Here is a 20,127-nt window from a genome sequence, read left to right on the forward strand (position 1 = left end):
ATGAGAACCAAGGGAAGCTGAGAAAACTGAGAATGAGAAACCAAAACCCTAACCATTAAAACGTACCTTCAAGCGTTCCTAACATGATTTCAATCTTCAATGCAACTCCCGGATGGTTTTAGAGGTGATTTAGTCAGTGAAATAATGTTTTGGGTTGAGAGAATCAAAGAGATTTTGAAGAGAGGAATGAGAAATAAATTTCCCTAACCCCTTCAAATACCTCTCTTGTCGCAACATTCTCGTTACAACGAGACGCTCTCGTTGCAGCGAAAGATGTCTCGCTACAACGACGCCTCTTGTCACAACAGCAAAAATCGCAGAGGAAACTGCACTTTGATTTCTGCAGAATCTCGATACAGCGAGACTGTATCCAGAAATGCACCTTCCACTGTCGCCTTTTCGCTACAGTGAGAATAGCATAGTTTCATGCTCTTCGCCCAGGGCCTTCTCACTACAGCGAAAACACCCTGCAACACCCATAATTAGCCAAATTTCCAATCAACCAGACCAACCACAGTCAAATATTCTCAACCTATATACTTTATACTCACATATTTATCCATGTGCATTTATACACATTGTCACCACATGATTCAAACACACATACATCCTCATCAAACTCATCACAAACACAAGTGCACATCCTAACATCCATTAATATATATATATATATATATATAATCAATATTACAAAATTCGATACATTAAAATGCTCCTCTCCTTTAGAGAATTTTATCCTTGAAATTCAACCAAACACACAAATTACGCAAACAATTCTAGACACAGTTCTCTCATTCTACTCTCCATTTCTCGTGTGACATCATCACTTGAGCTTCATATCACCTTCATCAATGAGATCTTTTTGCCTCTCAACTGTTTAACATAGTGATCCACAATTCTCACTGGATACACATCATAAGACAAATCTTTTCTTACTTGAACTGAGTCAAGATCAATCACATGGGAAAGATCTGGAACATACTTCCTGAGTTGTGACACATGGAACATCAAATGTATATTCGAGAGATTCGGAGGCAACGTTATCTAGTACACGACAGGACCAATTCTACTCAGCACTTCGAATGGCCCAATAAACTTTGGAGATAGCTTTCGAGATTTCAGAGCTCTCCCAACTCCAGTCACAAGTAAGACCTTAAAAAACACATGGTCACCCACCTGGAACTCCAAAGGCTTCCTCCTCCTATCATAGTAACTTTTCTGCCTATCTTGTGCAGCCTTCATCTTCTCCTTGATCATCTTAATTTGCTCATTCTGCCTCTAGATCATATCCGGTGCACATAGAGTAGCCTCTCCATTCTCATACCAGCACAAATGAGTCTTACACTTCCGTCCATAAAAGGCCTCAAATGGTGTCATCCCAATGCTAGCATGATAACTATTATTGTAAGTGAATTCTACAAATGACAGACACTCTTCCCAAGTCCCTTGCTGCTCAATCACACAGGCTCTCAAAAGATCCTCTAGGGATTGAATAATCTTTTTCGTCTGACCGTCGGTCTGTGGCTAATAAGCCAAACTAAGCCTCAACTTAGTTCCCAACGCCCTCTGCAGGCTCTCCCAAAACCTCGAGGTAAACCTCGGGTCTTTATTAGATACCATGCTAGTCGGCACCCCATGCAGCCTGACTATATCCCTCACATATAAATCCGCAAGTCTCTCCAACTTATACTTCATGTTGATCGGGAGAAAGTGTACAGCTTTAGTCAACCAATCTACTATCACCCAAATGGCATCATGGTTGTTCCTAGTCCTCGGCAACCCAGAAATAAAGTCCATGGAAATATTGTCTCATTTCCATTCAAGAAACTCCAACGGTTGCAACAACTCAGGTGGATGTTGGTGCTCTACCTTCGCTTTCTGGTAGGTTAGGCATCTAGCCACATATTCAGCCACGTCCCTCTTCATCTCATTTCACCAAAAACTCTTCTGGAGATTCTGATACATTTTGGTTGCACCGGGGTGAAAATTCATCTAACTTTTATGCGCTTCCTCAAGTATCATTTGCTTCAACTCATCCACTTAGGGAACATACACTCGATTCTGAAACTTAATCACCTTGTTCTCATCGCAGTGGAACTCCAAGTCTTTTCCCTCACCTTTCTGCCTCATCATGTCTTGCAGGAATGCATCTCCTTGCTGAACATCTCGGACGTACACCAAGAAGTCATTGTGAATCGTTGTCGCTTCGAGATATAAACTCTTTGGCCTTACCTCCATAGCCAAGTTCATGTCCCGAAATTCCTCAATTAGTTCCATCTCTTTCACCACCATTTCTACCACGTGCAATGACTTCCTGCTCAACGCATTAGCCACCACGTTTGCCTTGCCAGGGTGGTAAGACAATGTGAAGTTCTTATCTTTGAGAAATTCTATCCACCTTCTCTGCTGCATGTTCAGCTCCCTTTGATCAAATAAGTACTTCAAACTCTTGTGGTCGCTGAACACCTTAAACCTTGCTCCATATAAGTAGTTCCTCCACACCTTAAGAGAAAAACCACCACGGCTAACTCCAAATCATGCGGCGGATAGTTGACTTCATGCAGGCGTAATTGTCTTGAGACATAAGCAACCACTCGCCCATCTTGCATCAGAACACACCAAAGTCCATGCCCGGACGCATCACAGTACACATCAAACTTCTGCTCCGGGTCAGGCAAAATCAACACAGGTGCTAAAGTTAACTTTATTTTCAGCTCTAGGAAACTAGCTTCGCACCCTTTTGTCCATTTAAACTCCTTCCCCTTACAGGTCAACTTTGTCAAGGGTAAAGCTATCTTAGAAAATCCTTCAATGAACTTTCTACAATAGCCTGCTAGTGTCAGAAAACTGCGAACCTCTGTCACATTTGCAGGATCCACTATGATTCCTTCCTTTAACACCACATGCCCTAGAAACTGGATCTCTGATAGCCAGAACTCACACTTAGAGAATTTTGCATACAACTGCCTTTTTCTCAAAATTTGCGAAACAATCCTCAAGTGCTTGGCATTTTCTTCCTAAGTCTTTGAATAAATCAGGATATCGTCAATGAATACTACCACAAACTTATCCAAAAACTCATGGAAGATCCTGTTCATGTAGTCCATGAATATCGCAGGCGTATTAATCACCCCAGTCCCCAAATGGCATCACCAAATACTCATAGTGACCATACCACGTCCTGAACGCTGTCTTAGGTATATCCTTATCCTTCACCCTGATCTGGTGGTACCCCTACCTCAGGTCAATCTTAGAGAAAACTGCAGCTCCTCTCAACTGGTCCATCAAGTCGTTAATCCTTGGGAGCAAACACTTGTTCTTTATCATTATCTTGTTTAGCTGCCGGTAATCTATACACATCCTCATGCTCCCATCCTTCTTCTTCACCAAGAGCACTAGTGCTTCCCACAGTGACACACTCAGTCTTACAAACCGTTTTTGTAACAATTCTTCTACTTGCTTCTTGACCTCTATCAATTCCACTGATGACATCCTGTATAGCGCTACAGAAATCAGGCTTGCCTCTAGAATGAGGTCAATAGCAAACTCTATTTTCCTCTCAAGAAGTAACTCGGAAACATCTTTAGGGAAAACTTCTAAGAAATCTCTCACCATTGGGATGTACTCCAGCTCCACTACGCTTTCGGCCTCCATTGAAAACATCACCATAAAGGCCTTAGCGTTTATCATGTTCTCCCATGCACCTTGACTCATAAGCCTTGGAACCTCTGTCATTGTCGCACTGAAGATCAAGGTACATGATTGGCAACCAACTAATCCATCCCCAAAATCACATCTAGTGGGAAAGAGACAAACAGATTAAGTCCACCTCGAATTCCTTACTATGCACCATTATAGAGCATCCTAAACACACCCATGATGTCACAACTGGCTTACCCGTAAAGGTAGTCACCACAACGTTGCACGGTAGTTCTGTCACATACAGTCCAAGACTCTTCACACAGTCCACAAAAATAAGAGAGTGCGTAGCACCTGAGTCAAACAATACATCAAGTAACCTGCCCTTAATAACACATTTACCTCTTATCAGATCCTTAGACTCTGAAGCCTCTGCTCCACTCATGGCCCTCCCGAGAATGCTCAGCTTTGGCCTCGTGCTTCCTCTCGACTCAGGCTTCTAAGCTGTACTAGCACTGCCACTCCTCTTAGCAGCCCAACACATGTTGGCAGTGTGCCTTGACTTCCCACAGTTGCTACAAGTTATCTGGGGCTCTGGGCAGTCATTCACTATGTGTGGTCCTCCACACCTGAAACATTTCATCAGCCCTCTGAAAGAGTTTGATCCTGAGTCATTTTCATTGCTCTTCTCTTATGATGAAGTCCCTTTGGACTGTGAATTATTCGAGCCTGAACATGACCCCTTGGAGAATCTAGGAGGTCTTCTATCTTGCCTCACTGGACCGGTCCCATTAGTGTCCACTGTCTTGCCCTTGGAATTGGCTTCAAAGATTCTGCTCTTGCTCATTAGAGTGGGTAAGTCTGTCAGTTGGAACACGCTGATTGCAGCTCAAATATCTGGCCTCAGTTCGTACTCAAACTGAGCACACAAGTCCTCATCTCCGTCCTCATATTGGTAGTGAGGCCAGCACTTCATCAACTCTTGGAACTTAGCTACATACTCCCATATAGTTATATTCCCTTACTTCAGTTCAAGGAATTTTCTGGCCTTCTCTTTCTTTTGATCTTGAAGAAAGTAATTCCCTAAGAAAATTGCCTTAAAAGCCTCTCATTGGATATAACCACATTCTTGTGGTAAGGTCTGACTGGCAAACCTCCACCAGTCTTTTGTTTCTCTACATAACAAATATGTGGCATAGGCAACCTTCTCTACATCTGCCAACCACCTCTGAGCTCTCTCAGGGTTGAATCCGCCCTCAAACTTTGGAGGATCATGCCTAGTGAAGCCAGACAACCCTCGGTACTCAGTCGGCTCTCCACCTTGGTTGTGCACCAAGGCCTCTAGAATTTGAGTCATATGCTCCATGAGGTCATTGGTGCCTGTAACTCCTCTACCTCTACCAGCCATTCTAATATAAGCTAACAAGTAATTCAATAAACCACATTGAACGTTAAATCAATAACATTTATAAATCAGGTAATCAAAACATATCAACATATAGCTTGGACGCTTCAGCCTGATACCCGAGTCCAGTTTGGATAAACTGCTCTGATACCAAAATTGTAACACCTTAAATTTAATTTCAAAATAATAAATTTCATAAAATGGAAATAATAAAATTTTCATTTAAATAGACTTTCCCAACACATAGTTTTGACAAAGTATTTTAAAATAATAAGGGTTGACAAATTTTGAGTAAGTAACTGCTACAAGACTAACCTAAATACATCATATTTTCAAAATAAAATCTAAGCACTATAGCAATATTATCCATTCTTTCACTGAGCTCGGTGCTGATCATCTTGGTTACTTGAAAAATAAATGTAAGGGTGAGTACTCTACACTATCCAACGCACACAAACATAGAGACTCACCTTGCACACTTCATGTGTTTTCTAACATATTCTACTCAATTATAAACAATCACAAATTAACACTTTCAATAATTCCAAATCAATTCAACACTGGTGTGCTCACTGCACCAACAACATTTCACACACCACGTGCGTTCAATGCACATAGCCATGCTCGTTGTGCCACTGTGATCACAGTTTCACACCATAGATAGTCGCCGATTATCCCCGCCTTATGGATACCACATGTGCGGTCATGAGTCGCTTGACAAAGGTGTTGGTTAGAGGTCTAGTCAAGAGAAGAGTCATGGCTTGTGGTGCAACCACGCTCACTATTGGTGTCACCACCAGTCTCTCTTCGCTAAGGTATTTCTACCGTTTCCATCTTCCACACCTCTAGTGTATTGCTAAGCCATTCAGAGCATATTTACAACCGCATTTAACATGCCCCTTTCAAACATATTTTCAGCCACGAATAGCATTCATATTCGCATATGGCACACAGACCCACATTATCTCACACACACGGCACAAAAGCCCACATTCATTTACATTACACGACAGAGATGCCCACATTTATTTGCGATATATTTAAAGCACAATAATTCCATACACACAACATTTTCAACATTCATTACACTATATTCTATCCAATCTTTCCACCACAATCTCACTACAATCAATCAATTCTATTAAATACTCACATTCAAAACCATCCACACTACAATATATAGCCAAATAACATATTTAAAGACATGAGAGATAGGGTAGAGTCTCCCTTACCTTAGATTGAAGACCCACACATGGAATCAATCAAGGAAGTGCTCCCCACATGAATTTCGTCTTAAATAAATGTAAGAATTCCATGAGAACTAAGAAAAATCGAGAAAATAGAAAATGGGGATGAGAAACCAAAACCCTAACTATTAAAACTTACCTTCAAGAGTTCCTAGCACAATTTCAATCTTCAATCTAACTCCTGGACGGCTTTGGAGGCAATTTAGTCGGTGAAATAAATTTTTTGGTCAAGAGAATTGAAGAGATTTTAACGATAGGAATGGGAAATGAATTTCTAAAACCCTAACCCCCTTCAAATACCCCTCTGGTTATGCCACTCTCGCTACAGCTAGACGCTCTCGCTGTAACAATGCCCATTATTGCTTTAGTGAAAATCTCAAAGGAAACTGCACTCTGGTTTCTGCAGAATTTCGCTACAGCGAGACTATGTCCAAAATTGCACCCTCCACTGTCGCCTTCTCGCTACAGCGAGAACAACACTGTTTCATACTCTTCGTTCATGGCCTTCTTATTACAGTAAGAACACTTTGTAGCACCCATACTTAGCCAAATTTCCAATCAATCAAACTAGCCACAGTCAAATATTCCAACCTATATACTTTATACTTGCATATTTATGCATATGCATTTATACACATCGTCACCACATGATTCAAACACACACACATCCTCATCAAACTCATCATGCACTCAAGTGCGCATTCTAACATTCATTCACATACACACACACACACACACATATATATATATATATATATATATATATAATCAATATTACAAAATTGAGAGTGTTACATTACTCAAATATATGTCTTGTCTAACTTATGGTGACTCTTAATATGAAGATCGTAATAAAATGATGCCTTAAAAGGTCTTGTGCTATTTTCTTTTTGTACCAAGGTTACAATAGTTATATATGTCTTCAAATATAGCTAAAAAAATGAGGTGGCATAAGGAAAGACCATTTGACAATGGGCAGGCCTGGCCTTGAGGGTAGTTTAGAAATGGAACTGCCCAGGGCCGAGGCTTGAAAGGGGCCCAAAGTAAAAACTGTGTTTTGCATTCATGTGGAAACAAAATTTTAACTTTTAATTGCAGTTTGTAGTTAGAAAAAAAATAGAAAAATAAAAAAGACCCTTCAATTTATTGCATCTCAGTTGCCCATAAATGTAGTCAACTCCTTGACTTCTCTAAACTCAAAATTTCATTTAATTCCTAAATTCTACTCTTCTTAGCATTAAAGCTCATGGAAAATTTTAGTTTTCTTCAAATATTTTAATCGCTTATAGATTTTTTTTTACAGTCCCAAAGACTATAGCATTAGCTGAAAAATAATTTTTAAAGTTGAAGTTGATCAAAACCTACCTAAAGTCATAAATGTCACAAGAATGGTTCAATGATCTCGTAATTTTATCGATCAAGAAGGAATTTTTGAAAAACATTAATGTTAATGTTATCATTAATGATTTTACATCTCAAAATACTCAGAGAACCCATTTTTTATGAATTTTTTTTGTTTTTATAGTTAATTATAACATAGGAGTTTTTTTTTTTGTGTTTTTATAGTTAATTATAACATAGGAGTTGTTTGAATGAAAGAACATTTTTTTTGTAATTTTATTAGAAAAAATTGTATTCACTTAAAAAAGTCGTATTATTTTAATAGAATTATTGGCATATGCTTTTATTTTATTTTGTTACATTTTATAATTTTTTGAAATGGGCCTAATTTCCTATTTTTCCTAGGGCCCTAAAAAGGTCAAGAACGGGCCTGACAATAGGTAAATGAAACATCTAGTTGATTCCTTGGCTTTGAAGAGTTTTGACTTTTAGTATCATTTTATAGTATATCCACACAATATTAGGCAAGCAACAATTTTAACCCATATAAAAATATGAGCACCATATAGTATGTGGCTAGTTATTTTAATTCCTTGTAACTTACCACTTTGGCGCATATGAAATATCCTTATTTAATAATTTCATTACTTATTTCAGGTCCCAAAGCCTCGGGGAAATGATATTGACGTTATTTATTGTCATTAGTTGATGAATTAAAAATTATGGGAAAAAGATGTAGAGATATAAATGATGTATCAACAAAAAAAAAAATTATTTAGATTAAGTGCATCTATTTTGTAGACTATTAATAATTTTCTTGCATATGAAAAGCTCTCAAGATGTAGTACTAATAGGAAATTTACTTATCCAGGTTGCCACTTAGATACACGTTGCTTAAGACTAATAAATAGACTAAAACTCACTATGTATTACTTAGAGACATTAATTAGAGATGAGATTGATCATATTGAAGATATTTCAAATGTTGTTAAAGATGATAGAGTTTGTTCAAAGATGTTTACGAGATTGAAAAATGATACAGAAACACCATTGTATAGTGGATGCATAAAGTTCACTAGATTGAGTGTTGTGTTAAAGCTTTATTTATAACTTAAAAGCCTTCAATGGATGGAGTGACAAGAGTTTTATAGACTTGCTAAATTTATTAAATAAGATGCTACTAGAGAATAATGTGCTTCCTAAAAGAACATATGATGCTAAACAAATATTTGCTTCCATTGAATTGATCCATGAAAAGATACATACTTGTTTTAGCGAATGCATTTTGTTTTAAAATGAATATGCATCATTAAGAGAATATTCAAAGTAAAATGTGTCACACTACCTTAAGAAAGAATCTACACTAGTGAAGGTGGTATGATATTTTCCAGTAATATTGAGATTAATGCGCATGTTTTGCACTACAGAAAATGCAAAGTAGTTGACATGACATGCTAAAGGCAGGATTAAAGATGAAAAGCTTAGGCATTCACCAGATTTCCTTGCTGAAAAAAAATTTGATGATGGATATGAAGAATTTGAAATAAATACAAAAAATATATGTGTTGTTAATGAATCCTTATGGGGTGCAAAAAATAGCACCATAGTAGATGACTTGTAATTTTAATAATTTATAATTTATCTTCATGGTTTTGCATGAAGCAAAATATATGATATTCTTTTTGTTGATCTTTAGAAACAACCTAAAAATGACATTGATATGCACTTGTCTCCTTTAATTAAAGATTCAAAATTCTTGTGAAAAATTGACATATAAGTATATCATGGGTTCAAAGAAGAATTTTTCACATTAAAGGTAATGTTATATGGTACAATTAATTATTTTCTTGCATATGACAATTTATCTTGATATAGCATAAAAAGACAATGTCTATGTTCAATATGTTGTGAAAAAATAGATTATGTTACACTCAAACATTGTCATAAGAATGTTTTCATGAGATATCATAGGTGGTTACCACGTAGTCATTCTTTTAAAAATATGAAAAAGACTTTTAATGTGCATGTTCAATATGTTGTAAAAGAGTAGATTATGTTAGACTCAAACATTGTTACAATAATGTTTTCATGAAGCATTATAGGTGGTTTTCACATAGTCATCCTTTTAAAAATATGAAAAAGACTTTTAATAGAAGTTGTGATGAACAACAATGTCCTTATTTGAAAAAAGAAGTTCATATCTTTAAAGAGATTAAGCATATAAAGAGATTAAGCACATCACAACAAATTTTGGTAAATCATTTATCAAAGAACTTCCAACTGCAGGTTAGAAGATGTCAATTTTCTTTGAGTATTATACCGAACATCACTACACATCAAATATTTCATTGATATCATGCAAGTTAAGAAAAAAATGTTAGTAAAATATCGTTGGTACATTATTGAACATCACAGGAAAAAAAAGATGATATCAATGTAAGACTAGACTTGGCAAAAATGAGAATACAATTTGATTTAACACTAATGAAAAAGAAAAAAAATGCATATTTTTATCACTTACAATATGTACTCTTTCTGGTAGTGAGAAACGAGCTTTTTGTGAGGTGCTTTATTCAATTAAGGTTCCTAAGGGGTACTTATCAAACATAAAAAGTCTCATATCATTGAAGAACCTAAAATTAAAATGTTTGAAGTCTCATGATTGTCATATCTTAAAGGAGAATTTGATTCTAGTGACTATTCGTTCTATTCTACCAAAGAAAGTTTGTGTGGCAATCACTAAGCTTAGTTTTTTTTTCAAGGTAATTTGTAGCAAAGTGATTGATTTTGCAAGATTACAAGCTTTGTAAAACCAAATATTTGAAATCCTTTGTGAGCTTGAGATGCATTTTCTACCATTTTTCTCTAATATCGTGGTTCATTTAACCATTCACTTAGTTGATGAGACAAAATTGTGGGTCTACATATATGAGATAGATGTATCCTGTTGAACAATATATAAAGATTTTGAAAGGATATGTAAAGAATAGAAGCTGCCTAGAATGGTGTATTGCTGAAAGATATCTAGTCGAAAAAGTTGTTAAATTTTGCAATGAATATTTGTCAAATCTAAAATCAATAGGTCTCCCAAATTTGCATCACACAAGAAGGATATTAGGGGAAGGTAGCACTGGTTGTCCACTAATAGAGGTTCCCTTACTACAATAGAATCAAGCGCACTTGTATGTTTTATAAAATAATATTGAAATTGAGCCTTATATAATTATGAACAAAGACAAACTAAAGTATAAATATCGTAAAAGAGGTGAGAATTGATTTACAAAAGAACATAACTAAAGATTCATTTCATGGATACAAGAACATGTATCTGAAGAATTGATAGAAAATAAAAATTCAATTTCAGAAAGAGTTGATGGTTATCAAAATGTCTTTGTGTTAATGCATTTTCTTACACTTTTTACTTAATTAATAACTTCACCTTTTACACAAAACAGCACGCTAACCAAAGTACAATGTAAAATAGTGGAATGACTCTTCTTGCTCAATCATTGCATATCTCCAATGCAAAGGATAGAAACCTCATTTATGCAAATATGTCATACATTGAGGGTAATTGAACACATAAAAATTGTATTACACAAAGTTTTGAGTCGCTATGTTTGAATGCAAGTAGGTTAATAACAACAATGATGTTCGGATTAATGATTTAGGTTTTATTAGAGTTAATCTTAAGATAGTGGGTTATCAAAATGACTCATTTATCCTTGCATTATAGACTCAACAAGTTTTATATATCCCTAGCCCTATTGATAAGTTATGGTCAATTATCTTGCTATAAAAGAAAAATAATATTTTCACCGAAGGTGAAAGCATGTTAGAAGAAATTGATGTTGAGGATAATACTTTCATAGGCGTAGAACACATGTCAAATAGTAATTTACTACTTGATGATGAGACTTTTATGCAAGATGGATTATAAAAAAGTATTTGGTTAAACCCGTCCTTTCATATTATATAGAGTCATAGAAAAGATAGTAAAGTTTCTTAAAAAAAAAAAAGTATACTTAATTATTAATATTTTTTCAATTCAAAACAATCTTTAAGTGGAGGCAAAATTTTTCTTCTATATATTTTGTGGTGTAGTGATATTTTAAAATTTCAAAGAATTTTACAATTTAAAGAAATCAAATAAAGACATACCATTTTCTATCATATACACAAAAATAAATAAATAGATAATTACTTGAAATTAAAGTGATTTAAGAAAGCTTTCTTTAAATAATTAAGGTTAATCATTTAAATCACCATATCTAAATGCAAAGTCAATAAATAGCATAAAATAAAAAATCATAAACATTAAGAAAGAAAAATTAATAAAATAAAGAGAGATAAAATTAATAATGTGATATTGTAGAGACTTTTGAAAGTAATCGTCTTCACCTGTTATTTTAATTTTTTATTTAAAAGAATAACCTAATAAAATTGTTATAAAATTAAAAAAAATTGTATTAAATATTGAAATGAGATAATTTATTGTAAATAATTTTAATTTATTTTAAAATTACATTATTTGCTTAAGATTTCTTATTCAATCACATTATAATAAAAAAAATTTAGTGCATCATATACGTGAGAGATTAAAAAGTTACAAAATTAAATGACAATTATGCAAAAAAAAAATATTTTATTAAAAATTTTGATAGTCACTTGAGTATTATCTTTATCTTTATATATATATAAAAGTATATGAATTTTGATATATTTCTAATTTGCAGTTTTGATATTTTTGAAGGTGCAACGTTTAAGACAATTTTGAATTTTAATATTAATAGTTTATTATTCGTAAAATGTTTAAGGAAATTTTAAATTTTAATATTAACAATTTATTATTCTTGCAATGTTTAAGGTAGTTTTAAATTTTAATATTAATGTTTATTTTAAATTTTATTATTAAAAACTGATGACTGATGAAATTAATATGAGTTTATATATTTGAAAAGTCATGCATATTACATTTTAAATTGTAACATGAATAATTAAATAATTTTAATGTTGTACAGTTAAATGCATTCCGGTCGTTACTCCTCTTTCTATATATGTTTACAGAGAAAAAATTAGGCTTCCTTAATAAAAAACTCTAGGCGTTGGATTGTTTTTCTTTTCTGCTGGTGAGGAAATTTATTTAGGTTAGGGGCAATCGCAGAGGACTAGTTCCCTAGCCCGCTGATAAGAATAAAAAAGGGATCGGCGCAGTGGATAGGCCACTCTCACTGGAAGAGCTTAGCTTATTCCAAAGCATGGGCATACTGACCTAGCCATTCTGGGATTCATTGTGGAAGCTTTACTGTGTATGCATTTTGGAATGGTCTCTACCGCTTTTCGCTCCTTACAGTTTCTAGCGAAAGGTTTCCATTCCTCCGCCAATTCCTAGCTCAGTTCGAACCAGTTAAACATCTCCATTCGAGGGCGAATACCAACCAAATCCCTTTTTTGCTCCTGCGCCAGCCAGCTAATCATCATCTTTCTCTCCTAATAAAGTCAATCAGAGAAATTAGATTATCTCATGGAGGAGGAACTTCAAGCTTATAGATAGTGGCCTAGGCGCTAAGAAGTGGCCAATATGCTTTTCACATCGTAGTTGGACAGCTCATCGAAGGGAGGAGTGGAAGCTGCTCTACTAATGCTTTGGCCAAGAGATGACTTATATCTACATATAAACTCATTTAAAGTGAGAAAGAGATATATTTTATTTGGTATATATAACAGTAAATACAGTTTGTTTGTTTGAAATAATATTCTTTCAAAATGACACCTTTTATATCAATATTTTTTGAAATACGTATGAGAAAGTGGATTGGAGGATAATAGTTTGAATTATTTATTTGTGGTTTCTTCTGAATTTAAAAATAAAAATCAAGTCAATAACATAAACATAATTTTGTTCAATAAAAAGATGAAACTGTTAGATTTTTTTAGTTGAAGTGCATAAAAGTTTTTTATTATTTAATTTAATTCTTTCATCTTCTCTTATTATTTCAGAATTCAAGGATTCATTGTATTGTTAGAAAAGATGTTGTATCAGGTTATGAAAAAATTACTGCATGAAGACAATGTATATATCATAAATTTTTTTATGATAATTACTCTTAAAAAGAAGTTACGAATCACTAAACACAAACGGAAGTTAAATTTGATGGCAACCACCAAAGTTTCGGAAGTCAAATGTCATAAAATTTCTTTTAACTGTTTTGATTTTGTCCATTCTAAAAAATTTTAAGTGGACTAGATGAATTATATATAATTGGTGAGCTCTATTTTTTCTAATTTTGGAAAAAAATCTTCAGACAATTTTAAATTTTAATATTAATATTTATTTTAAATTTTATTATTAGAAACTGATAACTAATAGAATTAATATAAATTTATATTTTAAAAAGTCATACATATTACATCTTAAAATGGAACATGGATAATCAAATGATTTTAATGTTGTAAATATAGTTAAATTGTTATATTAGACAACTAATTTTATTAAATAAATAAATATTAAATACGATAAAAAATAAATATTTAAAAAAAATAAATTATAAAGTTTTATAACATCTACTTTTAAACTTATTTTAAGCAATTAAAAGTAATATTTTATGAAAAATAATTAAGTAAAAATATAATAATATTTTTAATATATATATATATATATTTTTGCTTTTGATTACTTAAAATGTATTCTACCGGCTAATATTAACAACATTAAAATTTATAATTATAAATTTAAATAATATTTTAAATAAAATTTAAAAATTCATTATAAAATATGAAAATAATATTTATTAAACATCAGTATTTTAATTAAAAGCTAATGTATCAATTAAATAATTAAAAATTATGTGAAATAACTTTCGTATATATTTAAAGACAACAAATACGTTAGGGTCTTGTTGACTAATATTTTGAGATATCAATTAAAATTAATAAATAATAAATTTATTTATAAATTATTATGTATTTAAAATTATAAAAAAATATATTTACTAAAATTTTAATTTTAATTTTTAAACCAGTGCATTTTGTTCTGAAAATGTACGGTATTTCGAATTTATTTAAAAGGGGCTATTGGTTTTGGAAGGTTCGGAACAAATGCAGTGGGTGGTGCAATGGTTATTTGATCCAAAACGCGCAAATAATTCGGGTACCCCCGCTGTTGTCGCTTCGATATAAAACCATTCCATTTCGCGTTTTTGTTAAAGCATTCTTTACCTCTTCTCTCTCTCTCTCTCTCTACGCTTTCTGATTCGAGATCCTTCAAGGTAATTTCAATTTCTCATTTCTCCTTTTCTCTTCTGTTCCATCAACTATACAAACCTGTTCCATCTCCTGTTATTTCATTTCCCTTTTCGATACCTTGCTTTCGATATTTTTTGTTGCATGCTAGTATTTAGAGTTTTTCGCAGTTGAATTTGGGGATTGTGTTCGTTTATTCCCGTAGATGCTTTGGGCTTGCTATTGCTGTTTGAATCGTTTGATCTGAGGGTTTCGAGATCCAGATTTTCAGATCGTTCCCCTTTTCGCAATCCGCGTCGTGTTAATTTGGTGATTTTCTTTTTGCGCGATCCGTTTTCGTTTTCGTTGGCTGATTGACGGATCAAAATTCGTGTCGCTGTTTTTGTCGCTTGGCATGAGATCTGGCTGCATAGTGTGACTTTGATTTGATTCTCCGTTGACGCATTAATTTAGATTGACTTGGTTTGCTCGAAGAAATTGAAATTCTTTTGATTAATTATTTTTGGCTGAATGAATTGATTTGTGGAGATTTTGCTAAGAAAACAAGTGCAGCTCTGTTGATATTCCGTGGAATTTGTGAATTCAGGGATCCACTAGCTGAAGGAGAAATGGGGTTGACATTCACCAAGCTTTTCAGTCGGCTTTTTGCCAAGAAGGAAATGCGAATTCTGATGGTTGGTCTTGATGCTGCTGGTAAGACCACCATCCTGTACAAGCTCAAACTTGGAGAGATTGTTACCACAATTCCTACAATTGGTAATTTTCTGGACTTTGATTTTTCTTATGTTTATAATATATTATGCGGATGCGTGTGTATTTCTTCACCTATAGAATGTTAATGTGCATACATTTTCACCATTGATCCTAGGAAACAGAATAAAGTTATAGAACTTTGTTAGTTAAATAACTGATTTCAGCGGTTGTTACACCAATGAGCTTTGAAGATGAATCATACATTATTGAATATGTAAAGAAATCTTGAAAAATTGAAGACAGAACTATCAGATGATAAAGGAGAGATGTTGTTACACTATGTAATGCTTGGTTGAATCCTGGTAATCTGTTATAACAATTATTCCTTACTACATTCATGTTACTCTGATATGAACCCAGAATACAAAATAGAGAAACAAGGAAAGGTATTTATTGATTGAAAATGAACAGAGCAAGGAAGATAGGTTTCTCCTCCAAGGGTCTCTCCTTCACAAAGGGTTTATTTTTTCTACAACAGAACTAATACTGGATTCACAATTGTTACAGAACATAATGCCACTCCCTTTGACCCTTCCTCCTGTTTAGTGGCAGATCCACTTACAGTTGAGGGGAGGCAAATGACCCCCCTCAACTTTCATAAATCTTTTTAATTTTAATAAATTATTATTAATAATATATATTTTTTATATTTTGCACCCCCTAATTTTATGTTTTTGCACCCTTTATATTTTTGCATCCCCTGACCTTAGGGTCTTGGATCCGCCATCTCCTGCCCTTCCATCCTCTCTAACTAATTGTTCAAACTAACTATTGATACTAATTTAAGTACTAGTAACTAAATGACATTCTAAAGACAAGCTTTTTTCTGCAAAAAACTGAGACAGATAGCAAGATTCATGTATTTCTTAAGTTTTGTTGTTTTATTGGTTGGAATCTGGATGCTGTTGCTGACAATTTTATGTTTTCTTATTTTTGTTTCTCTCAATTATTTTAGGGTTCAATGTGGAGACTGTGGAATACAAGAATATTAGCTTCACTGTTTGGGATGTTGGTGGTCAGGATAAGGTGTGAAATTTGATCCTTATGCATTCTTGATAAAAATTTCTAGAGTTATATGTCTTGGTGATCAGTGGGTTAATGTGTTTTCTTTGTAGATTCGTCCCTTGTGGAGGCACTACTTCCAGAACACACAGGGTCTTATCTTTGTTGTAGACAGCAATGACAGGGACAGAGTTGTTGAGGCCAGAGATGAGTTGCACAGGATGTTAAATGAGGTACTAGTCAATTTAGATTGGCTTGTAGGGTCATGATATCTGATATCTTTGTTTTCATGTCTGTCAATGCTAGACATTCATCTGACATTTGGAGGGAATTTCTTTCACTTTGTATAGGTGAGGTTTACCTGTACAAGTGAAAGAAATTCTCTCTAAATGGGATAAGTCTTGGTTATTGTTGTTGTTGTTGTATAGATTAAGTCTAGGATCAGAGATAGGACTGTAAACAAGTGAAGATATAGAGTTTAAATATCTTATTAAATCTAAAAAAGGATTTTCTATTTTATAAATACGTAGAATTGGCATTGGAATTTTGTAAGGAATGAACTGTTTGAACCGAGCAGTCAGCAAATTACTGTATTGGCTATTGATTTGACTATAATGCTGCTGCTCATACTATGCTGTTAATGATGATGCAATAGTCTTCCCAATGATGTTCAGCTGCCCATAATGGGGGTTTTCTATTGATGAAGAGGAATTCATAACAGAATTTCTGTTTATAGTTACTTAATCATTTGACCTACATTTGGTGGCATTGTAATGTCCGTATAACATTGTCTGTATAATTGTTTGGTGGTATATTGTGTAAGTTAAATGGTAATCGTTAGTTCATACTATGCAAGCTCCTTGCAATAAAACTTATTTGTCGGCCTTTTTTCTTCTCGTTAACGCTACTGATAATGACATCATGACCTGAATAATAGAGGCCTGTACTGTTGCTTTGTTACTTATATGAAATGGCAATTTTTTAAATGGTATGTTTAATTATCTTTTCAGGATGAGCTGAGAGATGCAGTATTGCTTGTATTTGCTAACAAACAAGATCTTCCCAATGCAATGAATGCTGCCGAAATTACTGACAAACTGGGTCTCCACTCTCTCAGACAGCGCCACTGGTAAATATTTTGATCATGCAACCTTCATGTCCAGGACTGATAGCTATCCTGTTGAGATTTAACATGTCTTTTGTGTTTCTATCAGGTACATTCAGAGCACTTGTGCAACCTCTGGGGAGGGTCTTTATGAGGGTTTGGACTGGCTTTCCAACAACATAGCCAACAAGGTAGCTATTGATTTCTTTCTTGCGTTCTTTTTTGGGCCATTTTTGGTGATATGCTGACATTTTAGTTCATCGGAGGTGGTATCAAAATTTTAGTATGCATTAATACAAGGTTCTTGGATTTATATATTTATCCTGGTTAATGTTAACTCTAGATCTGGTTTTCCTTTCTAATTCTATGCCATCATAATCTTATATTACCTATTCATTATCCTTCCTAGCTTTATCAATTAAGAAAAGAAAATGTGACACCAACCCTTACGGTTGATTTTAAACATTCATAAGTTGTAAAATTTTATTTAGAAAATAATTATATTGAAAATACTGAAGTGTTTAGTATATACTTGCCACTTTTGGGTACTTAAATTCAGCTCCAAGGATTGATGTTAACACAACCGATTAAGGTGAATGTTTTCTGAAATTGTACTAATTTTTCTTTTCTTATGGTTATGTATCATTTCAGGCTTAATCCTTTTTCGGAGTCTTCATATGGATTGGTAATTCTGGATGCAGGGGTGAATATTATCTAGTTTGTTTTTGGTCCTCTTTTGCGACAAATTGGATTTGTATTCCATGTTTTGTGGTTTAGGACAATCTTGATGGCTAAATTTATAGTAGGATTTTATTTCATGGGATGTCTAATACTTTTGAGCTTTTTATTTGGCTTTGGATTCAATGTTTATAACTCTAATGGATACCAATTCAATGCGCCATCATCCCATTGGGTTTTTATTGTTTTATTTTTATCTTATTATAAGTATTGTAGTGATTGATACAAAAAATAAAGAAAAAAAAACTAGAAAACTTTCTCTCTAAAATTAACATTTAAAAATTCGTAGTTTATTCTTGAACACGAGCTGGATGATGCTGCCATGTTTACATCTTTCATTGACATAGTGGTCCTTGCCAAGTATCATATTTTCAGACGACCCCGTACAGTACTTATCCCTTTGTAGTTCCACTAGCGGATATTGCATCCTTGTCTTAGAATAGAAACACAGTACTATTTTCCGATTATCACCCCAAGCAGAATTTCTAGCGTGGCGCAGGCCGTTTTTGAGATTTAATGGGTGTAATACCTATCTCACTCATTCGTTTTCTTAGTTTTTGTCTCTCAGTGTCAGTGTTGGTTCAGCAGAGTGCTTTTGTCGTTAGTGTTCTTTTCGATTTTTACGCATTTCACCGCTCCATTAGAAATTCTCTCTGTTTATATATATATAATTTAAAAATATAGTTATTAAAATATGTTTAAATAATAAAGTTATTTATTAATATATTTTTAATTTTTTTATATTAAATTAATATATTATGTTATAATTTTATTTATAATTATAAGAAATAAAAATTATATTTTATTAAAAATTAAAAATATTTATACACGATTATATTTTTTAAATAATAAATTTATTTAATAATAAATTATCATATTTGTTACATTTAAATAAGTTAAAAATTAAAAATAAAAATATTTATATACGATTATACTTTTTAAATAATAAATTTATTTAATAATAAATTATCATATTTATTATATTTAAATAAGTTAAAGAGTGGTTAAATCTTTGAACAGGAATAAAACACAATTAAAATTGAATAAAATAAAATTAAAAAATAAAATAATAATATTATATTAATATATTTTTTATATTCTTAATTTTATTATTATTACTATTTAATTATTATATTAATATATTATATTTAATTATTTTTATTTATAATAAATAAAAATTCTTTAAATATGAATTATATTTTATATGAAACTAAAATTTTATAAAAAAATAATAGAAAAATAAAATAAAAATTTTATATACAATATATATGTATAATAGGACTATATAATAAATATTATAAATAATATAATTTTAAATAAATTATATATAATAAAATATATTTTTTGTAACTTAATATGTATTTTATTTTTATTATTATAAATTTTTTGAGTAAAGTATTTATACAAAAATTTTACATATTAAATACACAGCAACATACCTAAATATAAATATGTCAAATTTTAAATAATTATTTTTCAAGAATTTGATATAGACGTAAATAAATTGTTTCTTAAAAAATATAGTTATTAATATACAATCAAAATTCAATAATTAATAAATATTTACAAAAAAAGTATAAATAAAAAAATAAATTATTAATTAATTTATCAATTTATAATATATATATATTAATATATTGTATCAGTAATATTTT

General features: G+C 32.6%; 2 protein-coding genes across 3 annotated transcripts; one reads left to right on the forward strand and one right to left on the reverse strand.

The window, feature by feature from the left end:
• Positions 1–299: 299 nt before the first annotated feature.
• Positions 300–1,257, reverse strand: LOC113859597. The gene is made up of 3 exons (XM_027492327.1): positions 1,052–1,257; positions 844–985; positions 300–467 (listed from the first exon to the last, which is right to left on the reverse strand). Exons 1-3 carry the CDS (start codon positions 1,255–1,257, stop codon positions 300–302), a joined length of 516 nt encoding a protein of 171 aa, XP_027348128.1.
• A 13,541-nt stretch (positions 1,258–14,798) lies between these two features.
• Positions 14,799–18,944, forward strand: LOC113860109 (ADP-ribosylation factor 2). Of its 2 annotated transcripts, none has more exons than XM_027492760.1 (7): positions 14,799–14,900; positions 15,461–15,630; positions 16,583–16,653; positions 16,743–16,862; positions 17,640–17,758; positions 17,844–17,925; positions 18,386–18,944. In XM_027492760.1, exons 2-7 carry the CDS (start codon positions 15,483–15,485, stop codon positions 18,389–18,391), a joined length of 546 nt encoding a protein of 181 aa, XP_027348561.1. In that variant the 5' UTR covers positions 14,799–14,900; positions 15,461–15,482; the 3' UTR covers positions 18,392–18,944. The 2 variants fall into 2 exon arrangements, with proteins under 2 accessions (XP_027348561.1, XP_027348562.1); XM_027492761.1 differs by lacking the exon at positions 14,799–14,900 and adding an exon at positions 14,991–15,183 and having other exon boundaries at positions 18,386–18,683.
• Positions 18,945–20,127: the final 1,183 nt, after the last annotated feature.

Source organism: Abrus precatorius, unplaced genomic scaffold (assembly GCF_003935025.1).
Source record: "Abrus precatorius isolate BTA unplaced genomic scaffold, Abrus_2018 Scaffold2, whole genome shotgun sequence".
In the NCBI taxonomy this organism is placed as follows: Eukaryota; Viridiplantae; Streptophyta; class Magnoliopsida; order Fabales; family Fabaceae; genus Abrus; species Abrus precatorius.